The 21,687-nt window shown below is 36.7% G+C and overlaps 2 protein-coding genes across 2 annotated transcripts; one reads left to right on the forward strand and one right to left on the reverse strand.

Annotated features, from left to right (window-relative positions):
* Positions 1-563: 563 nt before the first annotated feature.
* On the forward strand, positions 564-2,917 carry LOC142527369 (9-cis-epoxycarotenoid dioxygenase NCED1, chloroplastic-like). The gene has a single exon (XM_075632147.1). The coding sequence runs from the start codon at positions 724-726 to the stop codon at positions 2,542-2,544; it is 1,821 nt and encodes a 606-aa protein (XP_075488262.1). The 5' UTR covers positions 564-723; the 3' UTR covers positions 2,545-2,917.
* A 14,895-nt stretch (positions 2,918-17,812) lies between these two features.
* LOC142527152 (pyruvate dehydrogenase E1 component subunit beta-like) lies at positions 17,813-21,089 on the reverse strand. The gene is made up of 4 exons (XM_075631877.1): positions 20,747-21,089; positions 20,359-20,441; positions 20,223-20,263; positions 17,813-19,087 (listed from the first exon to the last, which is right to left on the reverse strand). Exons 1-4 carry the CDS (start codon positions 20,835-20,837, stop codon positions 18,115-18,117), a joined length of 1,188 nt encoding a protein of 395 aa, XP_075487992.1. The 5' UTR covers positions 20,838-21,089; the 3' UTR covers positions 17,813-18,114.
* Positions 21,090-21,687: the final 598 nt, after the last annotated feature.

The raw sequence follows: 21,687 nt of genomic DNA on the forward strand, positions 1-21,687 counted from the left end.
GTGACTCGGATTTGTGTTAAAAGCCTAAAAAATGAAATGCCACGTATAACAAACCGGTGCGGTGTAGATATTGAATGAACCAATCAATATCCATTATCCGATTCCACTCCCCATATTGGAAAAGAAACCCTTTCACTATTGAATGTTTTACTACTACTAAATTAACTTTTTGGTCCAACAAATAAGATATAACGACCTTAAATCTCACTTTCCCACAATTTTTAATCTCCAGCTTTGCACAATAAATTAGTCTCGAAAATATTTTGTATAAGAAATGGTGTCCCTATTTCGATAATGAAATGAGCTAGAGTTTAGGTTTAAAAGAAATTGCCATTCTCAATATATATAAAAAAATTAATAGAGAATGAACAAGTAGTGAAAAATAAGTAAATGGCGAAGAAGAGATTTGCGGGTGTGCAAGGATGAAGTTGGCCATTTGTTAAGAATTCAATTTGAGTTCGCTTTCCAAATAACCAACACGTGGGCTTCTCTTGTATATTACAATAGGACCTTGCATCCCCCACTTCTGCTCTATATATACTCACTTCCTCTCTCACCACACACTCACACACCCACACACACACACTCTCTTTCTCTTTCTCTTTCTCTTTCTCTCCCTTCTCTCTCTGCCCTATTCCTAAACCCTAGAACACCGAAAACACGCACTACAAACGCTCACAAATTTCCTTCTTTGCCACTTCTTCAGTGACAAAATAGGGAGGTATGGCCAATTCTAGTACTGCGGCTGCAAGTTCTTGGGTCAAGCCCCAATTGCCTACATGGGATTTGGGCTCTTGTACAAAGGGTTTATCATTCACTCAGGCTAATGGAAAACAGAGCAACACCAGCTTAAAATGCTCTCTCCAAACTCCAGAACTCTTCTTCCCAAAGGAGTACACAAAAACAACAAAATATCAAAAACCTTCAATACCCACCTTTACCGACCAAGAAACCAATGTCAGAAAAGCCAATTCGCCTTCTTTTCCATCGAAGCCGCAGCTGAACTTTATTCAAAAAGCTGCGGCAATGGCTTTGGATGCTGTGGAGAGCGCGCTGACTGCCCGCGAGCTGGAACACCCTTTCCCTAAAACAGCAGACCCTGTAGTCCAGATCGCCGGAAACTTCTCTCCAGTGCCTGAACAGCCTGTTAAACACAGACTTCCGGTCACCGGCAAGATACCTGATTCCATTCAAGGCATGTACGTGAGAAACGGTGCCAATCCTCTGTTTGAGCCACTCGCCGGCCATCACTTTTTCGACGGTGATGGCATGATTCATGGTGTGCAATTTGCTGACGGCACTGCTAGCTACTCCTGCCGATTTACTGAGACTCAGCGGCTAATCCAAGAACGGGATTTGGGCCGCCCTATTTTCCCAAAGGCCATTGGCGAGTTACACGGCCATTCAGGTATAGCAAGATTGCTGCTTTTCTATGCTCGTGGGATGTTTAAGCTGGTTGATCATAGCCAAGGCACCGGCGTTGCAAACGCTGGATTGGTATATTTCAACAACCGTTTATTGGCCATGTCTGAAGATGATTTGCCCTATCACGTGCGCGTGACTCCAGACGGCGACCTCAAAACAGTGGAAAGATACAATTTCAGTGGCCAGCTGAAGTCCACCATGATTGCTCACCCCAAGCTCGACCCTGTTTCTGGTGAGATGTTTGCTCTGAGCTATGATGTTATCCAGAAGCCATATTTGAAGTACTTCAGGTTTTCAAAAGACGGCAAGAAATCAGAGGATGTTGAAATCCCGGTTTCTGGACCGACAATGATGCATGATTTTGCAATCACTGAGAATTTCGTGATCGTGCCGGATCAGCAAGTGGTGTTCAAGATGTCCGAAATGATCAGAGGAGGTTCACCGGTGGTGTATGACAAGGATAAAGTTTCTAGGTTCGGTGTCTTAGACAAGTATGCGAAAGATTCTTCCAGGATGAAGTGGGTGGAAGTCCCTGATTGCTTCTGCTTCCATCTCTGGAATGCATGGGAAGAGCCTGCAACAGATGAAATCGTCATAATTGGGTCCTGTATGACTCCCCCAGACTCCATTTTCAACGAATGTGACGAGAGATTACAGAGTGTTTTATCCGAAATCCGGCTCAATCTGAAAACCGGCAAATCAACAAGGAGGCCCATCATGTCAGAACAAGATCAGGTGAATCTAGAAGCAGGGATGGTGAACAGAAACAAGCTCGGAAGGAAAACCCGGTACGCGTATCTAGCCATTGCAGAGCCATGGCCTAAGGTTTCCGGGTTCGCTAAAGTAGACCTCTTCACCGGGGAAGTCACGAAATTCATTTACGGGGATGAGAAATTCGGTGGGGAGCCTCTGTTTCTTCCCACAGATCCAAATTCCGATGCAGAAGATGATGGCTATATCCTGGCCTTCGTGCACAACGAGAAGGCCTGGAAATCAGAGCTGCAGATAATCAATGCGATGACCATGAAATTGGAGGCCTCGGTTAAACTTCCATCAAGAGTTCCATATGGGTTTCACGGTACCTTCATCAACGCAAAAGACTTGGCAAACCAGGCCTGATCTTTTTCACTTCTCTTTTAGTCTTTTTTGCGGTGGACAATTGCCAGAGGGAAGGTTTAGATTTACTTCCCCGGAGTCTCTCCACTGTTTTAGGAAAGAACCCTCCTTTTCACCATATGGAGTGTGTGATAGTTTTTGTATGTTTCTCTTTTTCAAAAACATATTTCTTGTGATGGGATTTTTGGAGGGACCAGCTAGTAGCTTTTGGATGTAGGTAGAAGCATGGAAGCTCAGCTGGTTTCTGCTTATTCTCTCGCACACTTTGTGAAATCAGATTATTATAGTCATACATACAACTCTGGTTTAAGATGTCCTGTATTTTTACAAAGCTCTGTGATCTTGTACATTATGAAAGGGCAGACTTTTCATTTTCCCTCACTTCTCATACCGATAAGGTCGAACAAGATCAAGGCAAAAAAAAAATGATGATTGGTTTGTTTACATAAACTTTAAATATCACATACGATAAAATGATGATTGGTTTGTTTACATTTTACCTTTGTCGAAATCAGACTATTTGTTAAGGATTTCGCTCATTTAGGAGTTGGGACATATAAAAAAGAAGGTAAATAGGAGATGGAGACTCAGATGTCAACAATCAATTATCATACAAAATCAGCATGTTAACCGTGGCTTCCTTTAATTGGCCAATTCTTTAAGCTGTTTTTGGATCAATGATTTCGATACATGGCCAAGTGATTTTTTAAATGCGAAGCTCAATTTTTTTCATCGTGTGACGGACTTTCACTACTCTTATTATATTATTTCATGTTTCAACCTTCAAATGTGATCGAGACTTCTGAACAACAAGATAGGTAACGTTTTGTTTTATTTTGGTTTTTTTTTTTTTTTTTTTTTTTTTGTTTTCCTTGCGTTTGAACGTGAAAATTGGAGAAATACCATCCCAACAACTGACCAAAACCACGTTTTGCAAGTACGTTAAACATAAATTTACGCAAGTCTTTTTTAACAAGTTCAAGTAATTTTTTTTGGAAAAGATAACAGTAAAATCACATTGTTTATGCCATTTGACACGATATGAATCTTAGATATAAAAAATTTGCGGTGTCGAAGCAGAGTAGGAAAATTGACGGTTGTTTTATATTATTTTATAATTGAATTTTTTTAATATTATATATTTGTTATAATTGCTGCCCATTTCAAATTCTTGGCTATTGCTTTGATACTATTATTTTATTTCCATCATTAATTACACATAATTTAATATCAAACGTACTTTGAAATCTTATTTGTGTAAATATATATTATTCATTTAAGAGACGAACCTAGAAAATTTGAAGTCACAGTTTGTTGATGATACTTGTAAGAAAATCGATTAAAAAAATTGGATCGCGATTAAAATAGGAGCAATAATGGAAGGCATGGTACAATTTTTATTGTAAAAATTAGACAAGGATTTATATTTGTTGTTGCTGGAATGATCTATGAATAGTGGTCTATAATTGACAGTTTAATAAACAAATGGCGTCCATTAATATTACGTGGATCTAGCATTCAACAATATACCCCTGACAGTGTTCTCGACCTTGTTTTCCAGAGTCAATGCCTTTTGAAATGTCAGAGTAAAGTTGCTAACGGTTCTATAATGCTTGTGCCACATAAATTAGTTTATTATTGCCTTTTTTTTTTTTTGGAAGAGAGATGACTCATCAATTCCATCGAATTTTTTTTGGCAAAAATCTGTGTGAGACAGTCTGGTCGTATTTTGTGAGACGGATCTCTTATTTGGGTCATCCATTAAAAAATATTACTTTTTATGTTAAGAATATTACTTTTTATTTGAATATCGGTAGAGTTGATCTGTCTCACAGATAAAGATTCGTGAGATCGTCTCACAAGAGACCTATTTATTTTTATATATATATAGAAATACGTGGAGGTAATAATTGTTTTTGTCCGTTGAGTAATTGAAACATGATGTTTGAGCTATTTTAGTTATTGATATTTATAATTGGTAAAGCGACGAATGCTTAATCATGTATATATCAAGTGAGTTTAGTGACATTTTTAACGCAGACAAAAAGCAGAAAAAGGATGATTATGTTTCATGAGATGTCACACAAGCAACATCGGGTAGTTTGTTGCTTTGTTCACATGTGTAGATGAATGACCATCACAAAAATTTTACAGTAAGATTATTTTCCATGTGGTGTGTTACAACAATTATGGTGTGGGCTTCAATAAAAATTGTGTGGATAGTTTTTTATGGATGTGTTTTGTCTTAAATTTTATTAACGAGTGTTTAATGTGGGTGGACACATATATACTAGTAATATATGCACACGATATTTATCGTGCATAGCTTATGTATGTATCTACATCCCCGTGGCTAGTAATCTAGATTTCAATTGTAACATGAGAATGCTACCTTGCATACAGACACGTATATTAATTGGGATGTGGACGGAACGAAACACCCATGCCCTTTTGCCCATTTTGAGAGGAGTTCATGTTGTCCATCAATTTCAACAGACAATGTTCACTAACATTATTGATTAGGCTCGAATTAAAGATACCATTGGTGCAATGTTTTTTAGTTTTTAAAATAATGATATTTGATCTGAGCCACAAGATTTAAATATTAGGTGGCTAAGATTGGTTGGAGCCATGTGTTGTCTAAGTCGTTCCTGTATGGGCATAATGTATCCAGACAATTAGTGTCATGTTTCTCGAAATAATAATTGTACTTATCATATTTTTATACGAAGATTTCAATTTATACACGTGTGTGTATTATTATTGTGGATATTTTTCGAAATAAATGGATAAAGATCATGTTTTTGTTCAAGGTTTTTGCATCATCTTTGTGTAAACTCATACTTGGCAGTGGATTCAATTAGGAAAGTTGTGCATCCGGAACCGTTCACTTGTGTTTGACAAAATAAAAAATTGATAACAACCCCAATCTATACATAATTCATAAAAAAATCTTGTTCTTGCAACGAAAATTACAAATTAGTATTACGAAAGTGTTTTACAATTTAATTAAAAATTGAGATGACATAACTAATATAAGTTTATAAAGTTGAAAACGTCTTTTTCATCAACCCAAAACATAATTTGTTTTCATCGTCTAACTGATATCTGTTCTTATATGAGGAGGGAGAGTAAGATAATGAGTGTTTGAGATAACTCTCAGAAAGTAGAGGCCCGGTCGAGCATATACAACAAATACATAGATATTTTCGAAAAATATAGGAATATCTTGACAAAAAACAGACATATTGTAAGCATGTCATAAACGTGATGCACTGAAATTCATATTATTTTCATATTTACTGATATTAGTCCCTAATATTAGTTTTCTAAGGTGTGAGACTATAAAACATTTACGAGTAGGTCTTTTGCTAGACGGTCTTACGAATCTTTATCTGTGAGACGGATCAATCCTACCGATATTCAAAATAAAAAGTAATACTCTTAGCATAAAAAGTAATATTTTTTCATGGATGATCAAAATAAGATATTCGTATCACAAAATACGACCCGTGATACCGTCTCACACAAGTTTTTGCCAACATTTACAATCTCACTGTATAAGGGTTATATCTTATCAAAGTTAGAAAATCTGTAATATTAGTCCCTGATTGTTAGGTATCGTAAAACAGATAAAATCTTACCATATAAGGGTCATATCTTATTAGGGTTCAAAAGTCCTTTCTCATATTGATTCGAATCACAATAGTGCTTGAAAACATATTATTTTAAATAAGACATGAACGAAAAAATCACGATCAAATGAAAATTTTCGAGACAAAATCATAGGATGAAGATCTCATACGTGAATATATTTTTAAAATATAAGCTCACTTGCCTATTCCGAATTAATCAGATCAAAACTTGCTCGTAACTTCCAATCTTCAAGGGGTCTGAAGCGTTCTGTCGTGGGATACGAATACACAAATTATTTGTATGCAACTAATAAGTGAGAATGTCGGAAAACAAAATTAATTTTGTATGGAACATGTGGCCCAAATATTACCAACAGGTGACCTACCATGTCCTCGTCCGCCGCTAGCTAGCTAATTAATGCAACAAATCCAATTAAAAGTTAAGGAGACGTTATATCACTATTATTTATTATTTCATAAATTGTTTTTTTTTCCATTTCACATTTATTTTCATGGAAGCCCCGATTCGATTCCAAGAAAAGGAGAAAAATAAAGTAAAAATTATTGATTTTTATATTAATTTTTTCAAACTCCAATATTCTATTGGTGGCTACGTACCAGGGGTCTATGCGGTGTCCATCTCTTCGACACGCGTCGGGTCCTTAGTTCGAAATTTAGCTTATCAAAATCAGCTATTCTTCCTAAACTTATGGAGTGTGACGAATGAGATGATGCACCTTCAAATATAAAAAAAATGTATATATTTTTATTTCAAGCAACCCAACTTGTAATAAAATATTACATTATCTTATTTCAAACAAACTAGTACTATATTCGGTATACTTATAAATTAAGATTTTATTATTTCATATAGATTGGACATTTGAAAAGTTTAACGCGCAGACAATTTGAGACAAAATTATATAATTTGTGTTGATTAATACTCAGTCTATGTTATATTGAAGTAACAATTTCATATATGTTTATACAACATATTTAATAGAAGACTCGACTTATTAGATGATCAATTGAATATATTGTATTTATTATATATAAATTATACATATAAAATGTTATTCGAAGAAGTGATAAGTAATGACAATGATGCAAATTCATTCTATATTTGAATCATCTCCCTAGTGTTGTAGCATTCTCGAAGATTTTGCAAGGTGAAGTTTTGCCTATTTCTCGAGTAATAAGTTTAGGCCAAGCTTCTGTCCGAATCTGTTCTTCACCATTCAGAATACACTATCATATGTTATGAACATCATATCAAATCTAGGTGTGAATAATATACCTACGATTTTCCGTTCATAATCAAGTTAAAACGAATTTCCAACTCGATATCCATCGTTCACAATTTATTTGACTTATTTGTGAACGTAGTGTCTAAGTTGAAGCCTGATCTAACAATGCAATAAACCGCAAAGAATTCTGTAAGACGATTGCTTTTTTGGCATAGATGCGGCTACGTTTTCATAATTCTTCCGTGTTTCCAGATTATTCAAGGAATGATGCTTGTTTTAAAACTATAAATTTTGTTTATGACTTATTTCGTTTTTGAAATTTTTTGTCGAGATTTATTCTTCTTCTTTCCATTCTTGTGATATAATACCATATGTTATGGTACAGTGGAGATTCAAATGGATATGAATGAGAATACCAACATATGAAAAGTTTATGGTCCTTGCACGGTGAGATTATAACCATTATATGATAACAGTAAATCATAGAAAGTAGAGGAATCTCAGTGCCTAAACCAAGATATGCTTACGTTCATGCTTATGATTTATGTTATACGAAATATGCTATTTGTGATATGTTATTTCGAAAATCACTTGTATATAGCATGTTTGTACTCGAACGGTCTCCACTTACTGAGCGTAGACCATATCACTCTATCATCCCAAGACAGAAGAGGAAATCGAGAAACAAGAATAAGACGAGTTTTGAGACGAATAATAAGAGAGATTGAGAAGTTTATTTTAGTTTACGCCTATTTTAGTTTTTAATTGAAGTTGTCATTTTAAGAATTTACAGTGTAAATATAATTTTATGATTGACTGTGAGTAATAAACTAATTTTTGTTTATATTATTCTACAAAACTTATTGTTTTCAATTGTATGATTATAAAATGTCAGTGTCGACTAATACCGTGCGTGACACTATTTGTTACACAAAGTTGTAATCACTACATATATTTGATAACGTAAAATCATTACACGGATGTGTGATTTTTATTTTATTGTTATTATTATTATTATTTTAATTAAAGGAGTAGTTGACTATAAATTAAAAAAACATTTCCTTCCGCAATGGCTGTCAATTCAATGTTATTCAAAAGTTATTATTTTATTCACATAACTAAAATTCATGGTATACATGGAGACAGACACACCATAACTGAAAGTAACAATCGCAAATTCAACACCATGTAATATATATTTTCAAATGAAAGAAAGACCTTGATTATGGTTTGCAAGTAGATGTACACAATGTAATCCAGGCAATATTAAAATGCGCTTTTGATCCAGAAAAATCTAGTCTAGGGATAACATAAACAATGAAAAAAAAACAGGTATTAAAAAACGTATTGCGTGTGGTGCGATAACATAATAAACAACGTTAATATGCCTGTCATTCCCGTTATTTTATTTACCTTATTTATATAAATAGAACTGTCCACTACGCAGGTAGGGTGAAATAATAATAAATTAAAAATAAACTGTCTTTTTTTTTCCGGTGCTTTGAGACATATATATCTACTAATTTTAAATTAAACACTTGAATTATATTTCCAAAATAAAATAATATTAATTCTCCAACTTTGCTGCTCCTTCGGCCGATAGGAGGCGCGACGTCACTTAAATTGGCTTGAACGTCCACCGCCCTTTTATTCTCAAATATTAACCCTCGACTTAGACCTTGCCAGCGAGTGATGGTAGGAGTCGTCCTTTGTACGTTTTGAAAATTTGACTCCATCGATGATTTGAGTAACGAGATTGAAGTAGTATCGAATCTAACTTGAATATTATTTAATTGTATTGTTTTATTAAAAAAAAGTAGATCTCTTGTGAGACGGTCTCACAAATTTTTATCTGTGAGACGGGTCAAACCTATCTTATGAGTAATACTCTTAGTATAAAAAGTAATATTTTTTCATGGATGACTCAAATAAGATATCTTTATCACAAAATACGACCCGTGAGACCGTCTCACACAATTTTTTGCCTACTAAAAGTTATACTCGCATAATCAAATATTTTAAATCAAGTCGCAACTCAAACACTAGACTTAGATTTAGATTGTTATCCTAGTGTTTCAGACGAAAAATTGTTTTACTTTTTTTTTTAAAAAAAAAATTAACTTGTTAAAGTTGTTATCTAGATATTATTTTAACTAATCGTATTAAAATAATCTTATATATTATTATTTTATCACAATACCTTATCAAAACCTAAAGATAGACATGGATTTAAAAATGTAAATGACATGAACCAAATATTTCAAGGATTTTGTCCATATCTTAAGTTGACGCATGAGGATCTTGAATGCAACGAAAATCCCGCAGCAGCACAAAAATTCATAAGCAATTAAAATTGGTTTTTGGCTTCCCATGAACTACAGGTAGGTTTAATTAATTTCAGATCACAACCCTGATCAGAAACCTACATTCAAGGCTGAATTTTGCGTCTAAATCAATAAAGAACCGACACAAATTAAACTTGTTCTAAACTTTGTTACATCCCACATTTATTTATCCATCGAACAATGTTTTTTTTTTTAATAAGACATTACGATATTTTTTTAAAAAAAAATCATTTACATTGCACTGGCACTATATTTATATATATACCCTAAAAATATTTGTGAAAATGGAGAAAATTCATGATTAATAATCATTATTATTAAAACTAATTAATTTCCTGGAATAAAATATAGTGGTCCATGCTGTTTTTCCTTCTAACTGCCACCAATCTATTATATGTGGTGCGTTTTGAGCATTTGTTTTTGAAACCGTGTTTTGCTTAATAAATCATATATAATTTGTACGCTTTGGAGTTCAATAGGTTACAACGGTTTTTAAGAAAAATTACTCATCACACATACGCAAATTATGGTACGAAAACGTTACCCGAAGTTCAAATACAATATATGTGTCCATCTATGTTAAATTTGAGATTTATACATAACTCAATTTTAAAAGCTAGCTTAAGAAATGAAGGTTGTTTAAGTTTGTTAAGGAACATCAGAAACCGACCACTCAAGAAGCCATATACGTCACACATGCAGAAGATCACAACTCCATCATCTAGAAGCCTCTAGATTTATCTTCCGTTGTAACTAACTTGTTATTCTTTTTTACTCTTTTATCCTTGGTAATTGTAAATATATAACTCCTGTTTTTTGATCTAACTCATATAGAAAAGAGGACTACAATTTACAGAGCCATTTTTCCCGTTCTTTTATTTTTCTATCTTGGTATCAGAGCATTAATGGCGGAAGCCACCTCACATGGAGAATCAAGCTCAGTCACAGCATCCAATCTCAACACTAACCTCATGATCTTAAATCCCTCCAACCAAATCAATCCCACCAAACTCACCGATGATAATTTTCTCCTCTGGCAGCTTCAAGTGCTGGCCGGAATTCGAGGACTGGGTCTTGATATGTATCTCGATCCTCAATCACCCATCCCACCCAGCTTCATACCCGGTGAAAATGGCACTGATATTCCGAATCCTCTTCACCTTGCTTGGTCCAGGCAGGATCAACTTCTTTTTTCATTCCTTCTGGCCTCCATGACCGAAGGAATTCAGAGTCAGATGATTGGGTGTTCCTCGTCTGCTCGAGTCTGGATTCGAGTTTCTACCATGTTTGCTACTCGCTCAAAAGCGAGAATGATGCAATACAAACTCCAACTACAGACCCTCAAGAAAAGTAGTCTTAGCATGAAGGACTATCTTGGCAAAATGAAAAATTATGTTGACTCACTTGCTGCGTGCGGGCACCATATATCAGATGATGATCAGGTTCTTTATATTTTGGGTGGTGTTGGAATGGAATACGACTCGGTCGTTGTTCATGTCACCTCTCGAGTTGAAAAAATTTCCCCTTCGGAGGTTAGTGGTCTTCTTTTATCTCATGAAGGGCGTATTGAGTCATACACTGTCAATATGGATGGCACCACACCTATAGCGAACCTCTCTACTTTCACTCCTGGCAAAGGTCGTCCATCGTCATCATCTTCTAGCTCCCCCTCTCGTGGCAGAGGTCGTGGACGATTTGTGCGGGGTGGTCGACGAAGCTGGTCTAATAGCAACAATCATCCTATTTGTCAGATTTGCGGATACTCTGGCCACATTGCCGAGAAATGCTATTATCGTTTTGACAAGGAATTTATTTCACAGCCACGAAATTCAGGAAATCACTACACACATCCTTCTTCTAATAAGTCTGAAACACCACCAACTGCTGCAGTGGCTGTGGCGAACTCAGAGAATCTCAATGATGACTGGTGGTTCCCGGATTCTGGAGCTTCTCACCATGTCACCAATGATCTCGCTAACCTTGCTCTCAGTTCTGAATACACCGGCGGAGGTAAAGTTCTCATGGGGAATGGAACAGGTTTGCCTATCACTCATATTGGTTCTTCATCCTTTTTGACTCATGATTCGAACCACACATTATTCCTGAATCATCTTCTTCGAGTCCCTCATATGTCTAAAAACTTGCTTAGCGTTAGCAAATTTGCTCAAGACAATGATGTCTATTTTGAGTTTCATCCCTCTTTTTATGTTGTGAAGGACCTAGCGACGGGAACCACCCTCCTCAAAGGCACCTTACATGAAGGCCTTTATAAGTTCCCCTTGGGCAAACCAGCTAGCTCATCTACTCACTCTGCCACAAGCGTGCATACCCCTCCTTTCCCAGCGGTCTCTTTCTTCAATCAAGTGAACAAGTTTCACCAACTAACTGAAGTGGCACCCTCAACACTTAATCAATGGCATTATAGATTAGGCCATCCTATGCTTTCCACTGTAAAGCACATTTTATCCAATTGTAATATCCCTTTTTCAAGAAATGAAAAATTTGTTTTCTGCCCATCTTGTGAATTAGGCAAAAGTCATCGCCTTCCATTTCCTTCGTCCTTAACCTGTTACAACAAGCCACTTCAGTTAATATATTCTGATGTATGGGGTCCTGCTTACACCACTTCAACTAATGGCTTTAAATATTACATCAGTTTTGTGGATGCCTATAGTCGATACACCTGGATATACTTTCTCAAAGCTAAATCTGAGGTGTTCCAAATTTTCCAACAATTTAAGACCCATGCTGAACTACAATATGATACCAAAATCAAAATTCTTCAAACTGATTGGGGTGGTGAATATAGACCGTTAACTCCCTTCTTCCAAAAATATGGGATTCATCATCGTCTCTCCTTGTAACGCCCCAGATTCGACGACTGTCCTCACTGTATCAAGACGAGTCTTTCCAGCGTGCTTATGTCCTCACTCACACGCACCCTGGGAAACTTCCCAGGAGGTCACCCATCCCAAAATTGCCCCAAGTCAAGCACGCTTAACTTTGGAGTTCTTATGTGATGAGCTACCGAAAAGAAGATGCACCTTCGTGATATGAGTAGTACAAATCAAATCTTTTAAGCCCTCTTCAACTGTACAGTCCATTACATTGAACAGTCTCGGAATCCCTCTCATTCCCGTGTGAGTTCGGTTCATTCATGTTCCCTTCACCTAGAAGCCTGCCAGGAGCCGCTCATTGTCCGTGCAACTGATGGCACCGGCGATCACCCCCCGCCCTCTTCGGCCCCGGGCCTCACATTACCTCCTGGGAAGTTTCCCAGGGTGCGTGTGAGTGAGGACATAAGCACGCTGGAAAGACTCGTCTTTATACAGTGAGGACAGTCGTCGAATCTGGGGCGTTACAAGTGGTATCAGAGCCGACCTCTCTTAGTACGGTGTGGTTCGGGGACGAACCAAGCGGAAGCTAGTGGGCATGTGAGGTCCGGGGCCGAAGAGGGCGGGGGGTGATCGCCGGTGCCATCAGTTGCACGGACAATGAGCGGCTCCTGGCAGGCTTCTAGGTGAAGGGAACATGAATGAACCGAACCCACACGGGAATGAGAGGGATTCCGAGACTGTTCAATGTAATGGACTGTACAGTTGAAGAGGGCTTAAAAGATTTGATTTGTACTACTCATATCACGAAGGTGCATCTTCTTTTCGGTAGCTCATCACATAAGAACTCCAAAGTTAAGCGTGCTTGACTTGGGGCAATTTTGGGATGGGTGACCTCCTGGGAAGTTTCCCAGGGTGCGTGTGAGTGAGGACATAAGCACGCTGGAAAGACTCGTCTTGATACAGTGAGGACAGTCGTCGAATCTGGGGCGTTACACTCCTGTCCACACACTTCACAACAAAATGGTGTTGTCGAAAGAAAGCATCGTCATATAGTTGATGTTGGTCTTTCTCTCCTTGCTCACGCTCACATGCCTATAAAATTTTGGGACGATGCTTTTTCTACCGCTGTTTTCTCATTAATCGTCTTCCGAATTCTGCCATTCAAGGAGCTGCTCCTTTCAAGAAATTATCAAATCTTGACCCAGATTATTCCCTTCTTCGTGTCTTTGGGTGCTTGTGTTTTCCCTATCTTCGAGTCTACAATACCCATAAACTTGAGTTTAGGTCTAAACCATGCACCTTTCTTGGCTATAGCAACAAATATAAAGGGTATAAATGCCTCAGTCAAGATGGTTGTATCTACATCTCTCGCCATGTTAAGTTTGACGAGTCTTCTTTTCCTTTTCTCGTTACTCACTCTGAAAAATCTCTTCATACAGAGACTTCCAATCTTCCTTTACCAATTCTTCCTGTCACCTCTTCGTTCCACTCTCCATTTCACTCACATTCCCCAACTCCTACCCCTCCCAACAACACCTCCGAGATTTCCTTTTCACCTCCAGCACACAATTCAAGCTCATCACCTTCCCTCCCTATTTCTTCCCCTGATGAGCAACCTGTTCCTCCCCCTACGAATGTGCACTCCATGGTCACTCGGTCCAAAGCAGGTATTTTCAAACCAAAGGTGTACACTTCTCAACTTACATCTATTCATGAACCAGCCACTACACATGATGCCTTAGCACATCCAGCTTGGTGTCATGCTATGAAAGCTGAATACAACGCTTTAATCCAAAATAAAACTTGGGTTCTAGTTCCAGCACCAACCAACACACCAATCATTGGATGCAAGTGGGTTTTTAAAATCAAAACACATCCCGATGGAACTGTGGCCCGGTACAAAGCCCGCCTTGTTGCTAAGGGATATTCGCAAACTGCTGGACTCGATTACACTGAGACATTCAGTCCAGTTATAAAGCCTACCACAATTCGTGTTGTTCTCACCATTGCTCTTTCTTACGGATGGTCTATTCAACAACTTAATATTGATAATGCTTTCCTCAATGGTACTCTTAATGAGCTTATCTATATGCAGCAGCCTCCTGTCTTCGAACAACATTGTCATGGTAAACAACTTGTGTGTCAACTACACAAAGCGATCTATGGGCTCAAACAAGCCCCTCGTGCTTGGTTTGACAAGCTGAGATTTGCCCTGATACATTTGGGATTCATCCAATCAAAGGCCGATGCCTCTCTCTTTGTTAAACATGCCAAAGGTTTGATTATCTATATCTTGGTTTATGTCAATGACATTATAATCACAGGTAACAAGGCTGCTCCAATCCATGATCTTATATGTCAATTAAATTCAAAATTCTCCTTGAAACATTTGGGCAATCTCTCGTATTTTCTGGGCATTGAAGTATCAAGGCCCTCTTCTACTGGCTTATTCTTGTCTCAAACTAAATACATACAAGATCTACTGAAAAAAACGAATATGGACAAAGCAAAATCATTACCCACTCCTATGGTATCCGGGTTAAAGCTTTCTTCCAAAGATGCAGAATCTTTTTCTGATGCAACACTGTATCGTAGCATTGTGGGTGCTCTTCAATATCTCACCATAACACTACCGGATATCGCATACAGTGTGAATAAAGCTTGTCAGTACATGCAAAGTCCTTGTCTTTCTCATTGGAAGGCCGTTAAGCGCATCCTTCGTTATCTTAATGGAACCTCAACTCATGGACTTCATCTTACTGCTGCCTCTAAGCTCTCCCTTCATGGTTTTTGTGATGCGGATTGGGCCAATGATCCCGATGACAGGCGTTCAACATCTGGATTTTGCTGGTTTCTCGGAAACTCACCTATCACCTGGTGCTCAAAGAAACAATCGGTTGTTTCCCGTTCAAGTACTGAAGCAGAATATCGTAGCCTTGCAAATGCCACTTCAGAATTACTATGGCTTCAGTCTCTGCTCACTGAACTTCATATTAACAGCCGTGTTTCACCCATCCTATGGTGTGACAATATTAGTACAATATCGTTGAGTGCAAATCCTGTACTACATTCTAAATCTAAACATTTTGAGTTAGATCTTTTCTTTGTTCGTGAGAAAGTTCTGGCTAAGCAACTCAATGTTCAGTTTGTTCCCTCCTCTGATCAAATTGCAGATGTCTTCACAAAACCATTAGCTTCTCACAATTTTCATCGATTTCGATCCAAGCTCAGCATTCTGGACAAACCAACGCTGACCTTGCGGGGGAATGTTAAGGAACATCAGAAACCGACCACTCAAGAAGCCATATACTCACACATGCAGAAGATTAGAACTCCATCATCTAGAAGCCTCTAGATTTATCTTCCGTTGTAACTAACTTGTTATTTTTTTTACTCTTTTATCCTTGGTAATTGTAAATATATAACTCCTGTTTTTTGATCTAACTCATATAGAAAAGAGGACTACAATTTACAGAGCCATTTTCCCGTTCTTTTATTTTTCTATTTAAGTTCATATATACAACTCTCGATTACTTAATTAAACCGATGTTAAACATTTTAACATCCTATTTCTTTTTAACTATAAAGGATCACATCTCTCCACCTACATGCAAAGTCACTTCAAAATTCTGGTTTCGTTTATATTAAAAACACATTAATCAGGTATGGAGCGTTGTGAGTTGGGGAGCTCACGCCATTTCAGGCAGGTCCAGAACTTGTTTTTTTATTTTTTTTCAAAAAATAAAAATCAAAGAAAGGTCCAGAACTTTCTTTTATTTGTAATTTATTTGAAATTTTATTTTATTATTTATGGAAGCTATGGCATGAATGCTGGCCCTAGAGTCCTCTCAAAGGCCAACAAACGACCAAGAAAATGTTCTTGGAAACTTGAAATATGTATCTATCTTACTTGCTAAATATAGAAATAATTTATTTATCTGCCTACCTGCCTTCACTTTTGACATTAATACTTATCTCTGACCATATATATGTATATATTTAAAATTATCGCATCATCGTGTGCTTGATTAGTTTTTTTTCAGTAATTATATTAATTTTTAATAATGTCTAAGTATAATATGAAAATTGATCTTAAGTTATAACCCCGATAAAACGAGTCGCTTACTGTAAAATGAATGGATTAATCATCATATTGAAAAGTTAAGCGATGAACTATAGTATATATATATCATTGTTTATATTCGAAAGCATATAATGCAAAAAAAAAAAAATCGAAGATATAAATTTCATATGGATGTAAAAAATTTTAGGTGAAAGTAGATTGTTTTTTTTTTATTTGATTAGGCTTCAAAGAATGAAGAAAAATCTTGAGAAAATAATATCATTAAGTCGTGAAAAATAGCATATAGACATCTTTACTTGACGTTATTGCTGGAGTCACCCACGTGATATTGAGCAAAGAAGTATACAATTTTTTATTATATTATTATATCATATTTTATAGATACATAGTGTCTGATATAAAAATTTAAATTTAATAACGCTTTTATACTAGGTAAACGTGGAATCCTTCTACTATAATTCTCTGGTCGAAGGAATGATTACTCCATTTTCTTCTTTTTTAATATCACATGTATTATATTATATTATATTATATTATGCAGTTACTATATTAATTTTGATTATTTGAAAATTTTTCCAAACTAATATTCAAATATCATTATGTAAATAATATATTTAAGATAAATTAACTGCAATTATTTGATGACATAGCAAGGATAGAGATGACAACTTTTCTCATGGGTTCGGGACCCCACAGAGAAAACCCGAAAAGAGGACGGGATCTCCGATTTTCTCGGGTTCGAGTTAGGGACATATATGATATTACTATCCTCATTCCTGAATCCGTTCGGAAAATAATATTAATAATAAAATAATAATATTATTAGTATTAATATTATTACTAATAAAAGTTTTGATTCGGGAAAAACTCCGAACCCGTCCTCATTTTACCTAATTAATATTTTTGAAATGAGAATGAAGAACATAGTAGATATGGAGGTGAAGATAGAATTCGAGGATGGAGATGAGGATGGCAAACCCGTTTCCGTCCCCGTCCCCATCTCATTGTCATCCATAAGTGAGGATAATTATTTTAAAAGTTGAAATATTTTTGTGCCATGTATGTTGACGAATAAAATGATATCGGGTCCATCAGGGCCCAAGAAGTAGCTGAACACTGCACATTTTACTATCACAGAGAAAAGAAATCAAGAGCAAAAGAAAAATAATAAAAACATTGAATTCGAACCACAATACATATACCTCCTTCCGTCAATACTATGATGCTATCCATATTCGAGATACCCAAGAACCAAAGCAAATGCAACGACAGAAAAATTGGTTAACTCAGGCACCAAAGATTTGAAAGAAAAAGTGCATGACGACGCTGATAGTAAGCGAATATCGCTGAGACAATAGCAATAACCAAGACGGTGAAGATTGAAACTAAATCTTGACAGGAACTCACCACTACTGCAGCAAAAAGCTATTGACAAAGCTGCTCAACTGCAGTTACAATCTGCGGCGGTTGAACCACGGTCCATTCCTCCAAAGTGCCAGCATAAGGAGTGGGTACATCCTGTGAGGAAAGGCAAACGATTGGGGCATCCAAATAATCATGGAAATTCTCATTTATAGCTGCAGTAAGGCTGGCCCCGATACCACCTGTCCTCATGCATTCCTCAACTATAAGCACTCGGTGGGTTTTCTTCACAGAGTTCCCAATGGTGTAGAGATCAAAGGGTTTCAACGACCTTATGTCAATCACTTCAGGATCATACCCTATGTTGACAAGAGTCTTCGCTGCTTGCATCACATGGTATCTCATCCGAGAGTATGTTAAGATTGTAACATGCTCACCGGGTCTCACCAGTTCAGCCTCTTCCAGTGAAAGCACGTATTCTTCGTCCGGAATTCTCTCCTTCAGGTTGTAAAGAAGCACGTGTTCGAACAGGACCACAGGGTTCTCACTACGAATGGCAGCTTTCATAAGACCTTTGGCGTTGTATGGGGTTGAACAGGCAACCATCTGTATTCCAGGAATTGACTGGAAATAGGACTCAAGCCTCTGCGAGTGCTCTGCCCCAAGTTGGCGCCCAACACCTCCTGGTCCACGAATCACAGTTGGAATTGTGAACTGCCCACCTGAAGTATAGTGAAGCATGCCACAGTTGTCAGATATTTGGTTGAAGGCCAATAGAAGAAATCCCATGTTCATGCCTTCAACAACTGGTCTCAGGCCTGTCATGGCTGCTCCAACAGCCATGCCTGTGAAAGAATTCTCAGCGATTGGTGTATCAAGAACCCTCAGATCTCCAAATTTCTCAGCAAGGTCCTTGGTGACCTTATAAGAACCTCCATAATGGCCCACGTCTTCACCCATGACACAAACTCGAGGATCTCTTTCCATTTCTTCCATTAGTCCTTCTCTAAGAGCTTCAAACAGCAGAAGTTCATGCCTGAACACGTAAAGATATTGGATCAATGAAATATTAATATGGAAACATAGATGACCTGCCGAATTTTTTACATGATATACACTCAGTTTTATGTCATTTGAAATTTTCTTCGCACAATATTGCTTTGGTATATAACATCAACGAATATCATAGGGCTATCATATATTAAGAATTCCAACAGAAAATATTTTATGTTCTTAGAAATTTTCTTCGCACGATGCTTTGGTATATAACATCAACGAATATCATAGAGCAATCGTATATCAAGAATTCCAACAGAATATATGAGACACATAATAGTTAAACATCCCAACCACATCACTGCTACCTTCAAGCCAGACCAAAACAGTTCCTCTCCTTTCCAAGGAGAATTAAGGTCAACTACAAGTTCAGCTTCATGTGTAAACCCGTAAATGAGATATCAATCCACTTTTGGCTCTGATGTATCATCGTGCATCCTCGAAGAAAGCTCTGAGTTTCTTTTTTCATGAAAGAATAACATAAGCGCATACCCATACAGGCTTGATCAATTTCAATTTTCCCATTGTTTTACTCACTGTTAATAAATTTGTAAAATTTCAATTATCCATAACTTTTTGAATTTCATTTTTCTTTAAACACTTTAATTATGAACATAAGAACTTTACACTTTAATTATGAACATAAGAACTTTATATTGATGTGTTTTGCATGTGTTCTTTTTCTCAGTGTTTTGCATGCTCCAGGGATAATTCAAAAACATTAATTTTTAAAGATTTTAAAACTGTCTTCCTAGAATGACATCCACGTTTAACTTTTATCGACTCCCCAGGTATCATAAAAGTCACTCAACCGTTCAGGAAAAATAAAGGGGATGGACATAATAAAATCAGACAGTTCTCCATAATTTTATAGCAATGCAAAACCAAATGTCCAACCAATCATACTCTACGTGTCAGAACGAAAAAAAATGAAAGATGGTAAATCTCTTTCAGAAATAAACAACTGATATAGCTAAACCAACACAAAAATACATTGGTTATCAAACCATTAAATCGTCATCAGCAAATCAACAAGGGTATACTTCCTACAGCCAGCAAACGAGGATAAACCCAAAAAAGAACTGAGAATCAAAGTTTAATATCCATAGATTTACCCAGTTTTTGAAGCTGCTGACGCAGCATTTTCCGCCGGTGCCTGAGACCCAGAAACAATAAACAAAGTTAATGACAAATTTCGGTAAGCAACAGCCACAGAAATTTCATTATAAGATGGTGTGACAGCACACTGACCGCAACTGCTTTAGCAGTGATTTTTCCTGCCTTGCGGGTTCCCCGAATCCAACCCGAGACTGGGCTTGCATCAGATCTGATAACTAATAAAACAAATTAAAAAAATTGGGCTCCTTCAATATAACGTAGATACTGAAAAACAAGGCAGCAGGTATATAATCATGAAATACAGTTATAGTAAAATCACGCGGGACCCAAAAGAAACTTTTAATAAAGAGATCAAAAGAAATTACAAAGCCGCGGAATGAGTCAAAAAAGCTGAGTAACACATAATTTCCCGCAACAGTTGCCTTCAAAATCTAATCTTTGTAACCATTTCAACAAATTCTTGGATTTATTCAGCATCCATGATTCAACATATTAAAAAACAAAGTCAAGAATACAACACCTGGAACATAATTTATAGACAGTTTATTGGAGAGGTCTGGGAAGGTAGCCGAGACTGATGCCATCCCACCTGATTGTAACATGACGGCCATTATTCTTGTACGAGATGCGGGGTATACGTTTGTACGAAAGCGTGAAAGAAAGGAAAAAGAAAATGGGTCAACTGGTGCGGTCGAAGAGAAAGTTCTTCTATAATAAGGGAAAGTTGGGACGGAGATAGAGAAACAGATGCGATGCGAATGGGTGGCAATGGCGATGAAACCAAAGAGGACACACCCGTTTTTCTTGTTCCCGATTTATTTCACTGAGCGCGTTTAATTGGGTTAACCGTCGCACGCCAGCCAAGTAATTAACAAACTAAATCACTCTTGCATTTTTGCAACCAAACCATTTTTACAATATATATATACGAATTTGTTACAACCAAACCATTTTTTACAATATATATATATATATATATATGTGAGAACTGCTACGTTACACACCATGAGTGTTTACCATGATGGGTGCCGCCCCAACCCTACATCATTTTTCATTTTTTTTTTGTTTTTTAAAAATTAAAATTACAGCTAGCATTAAATTTAAAAACTCTACAAAATTGACAAATTAGACATGAGCTTTGTGGGTGCCGCCGCCAGCCCACACCATAATTTTTTTTTGTTTTTTAAAAATTACAATTACTAAAATCATCAGATTTCAAAAAACTAAAAAAATACCAAATTAACATGAGCTTTGCATCTATCACACAAGTTCTTTATGATTGAAGCTATAAAAAACAACAAAACTAATAGAAAAAAATCCTGAAAATCAAATAAATAAATACCAAAAAATAAAGAACTTAACAATCTCATAGGTGGAACTAAATGAAAAAAAGAATAACACGATGCACCAAAAGATTACTAAATGAAAAACAAAAAGGACATTTCATTGCATAAATGAACT

This window comes from Primulina tabacum, chromosome 15 (assembly GCF_025594145.1).
Source record: "Primulina tabacum isolate GXHZ01 chromosome 15, ASM2559414v2, whole genome shotgun sequence".
In the NCBI taxonomy this organism is placed as follows: domain Eukaryota; kingdom Viridiplantae; phylum Streptophyta; class Magnoliopsida; order Lamiales; family Gesneriaceae; genus Primulina; species Primulina tabacum.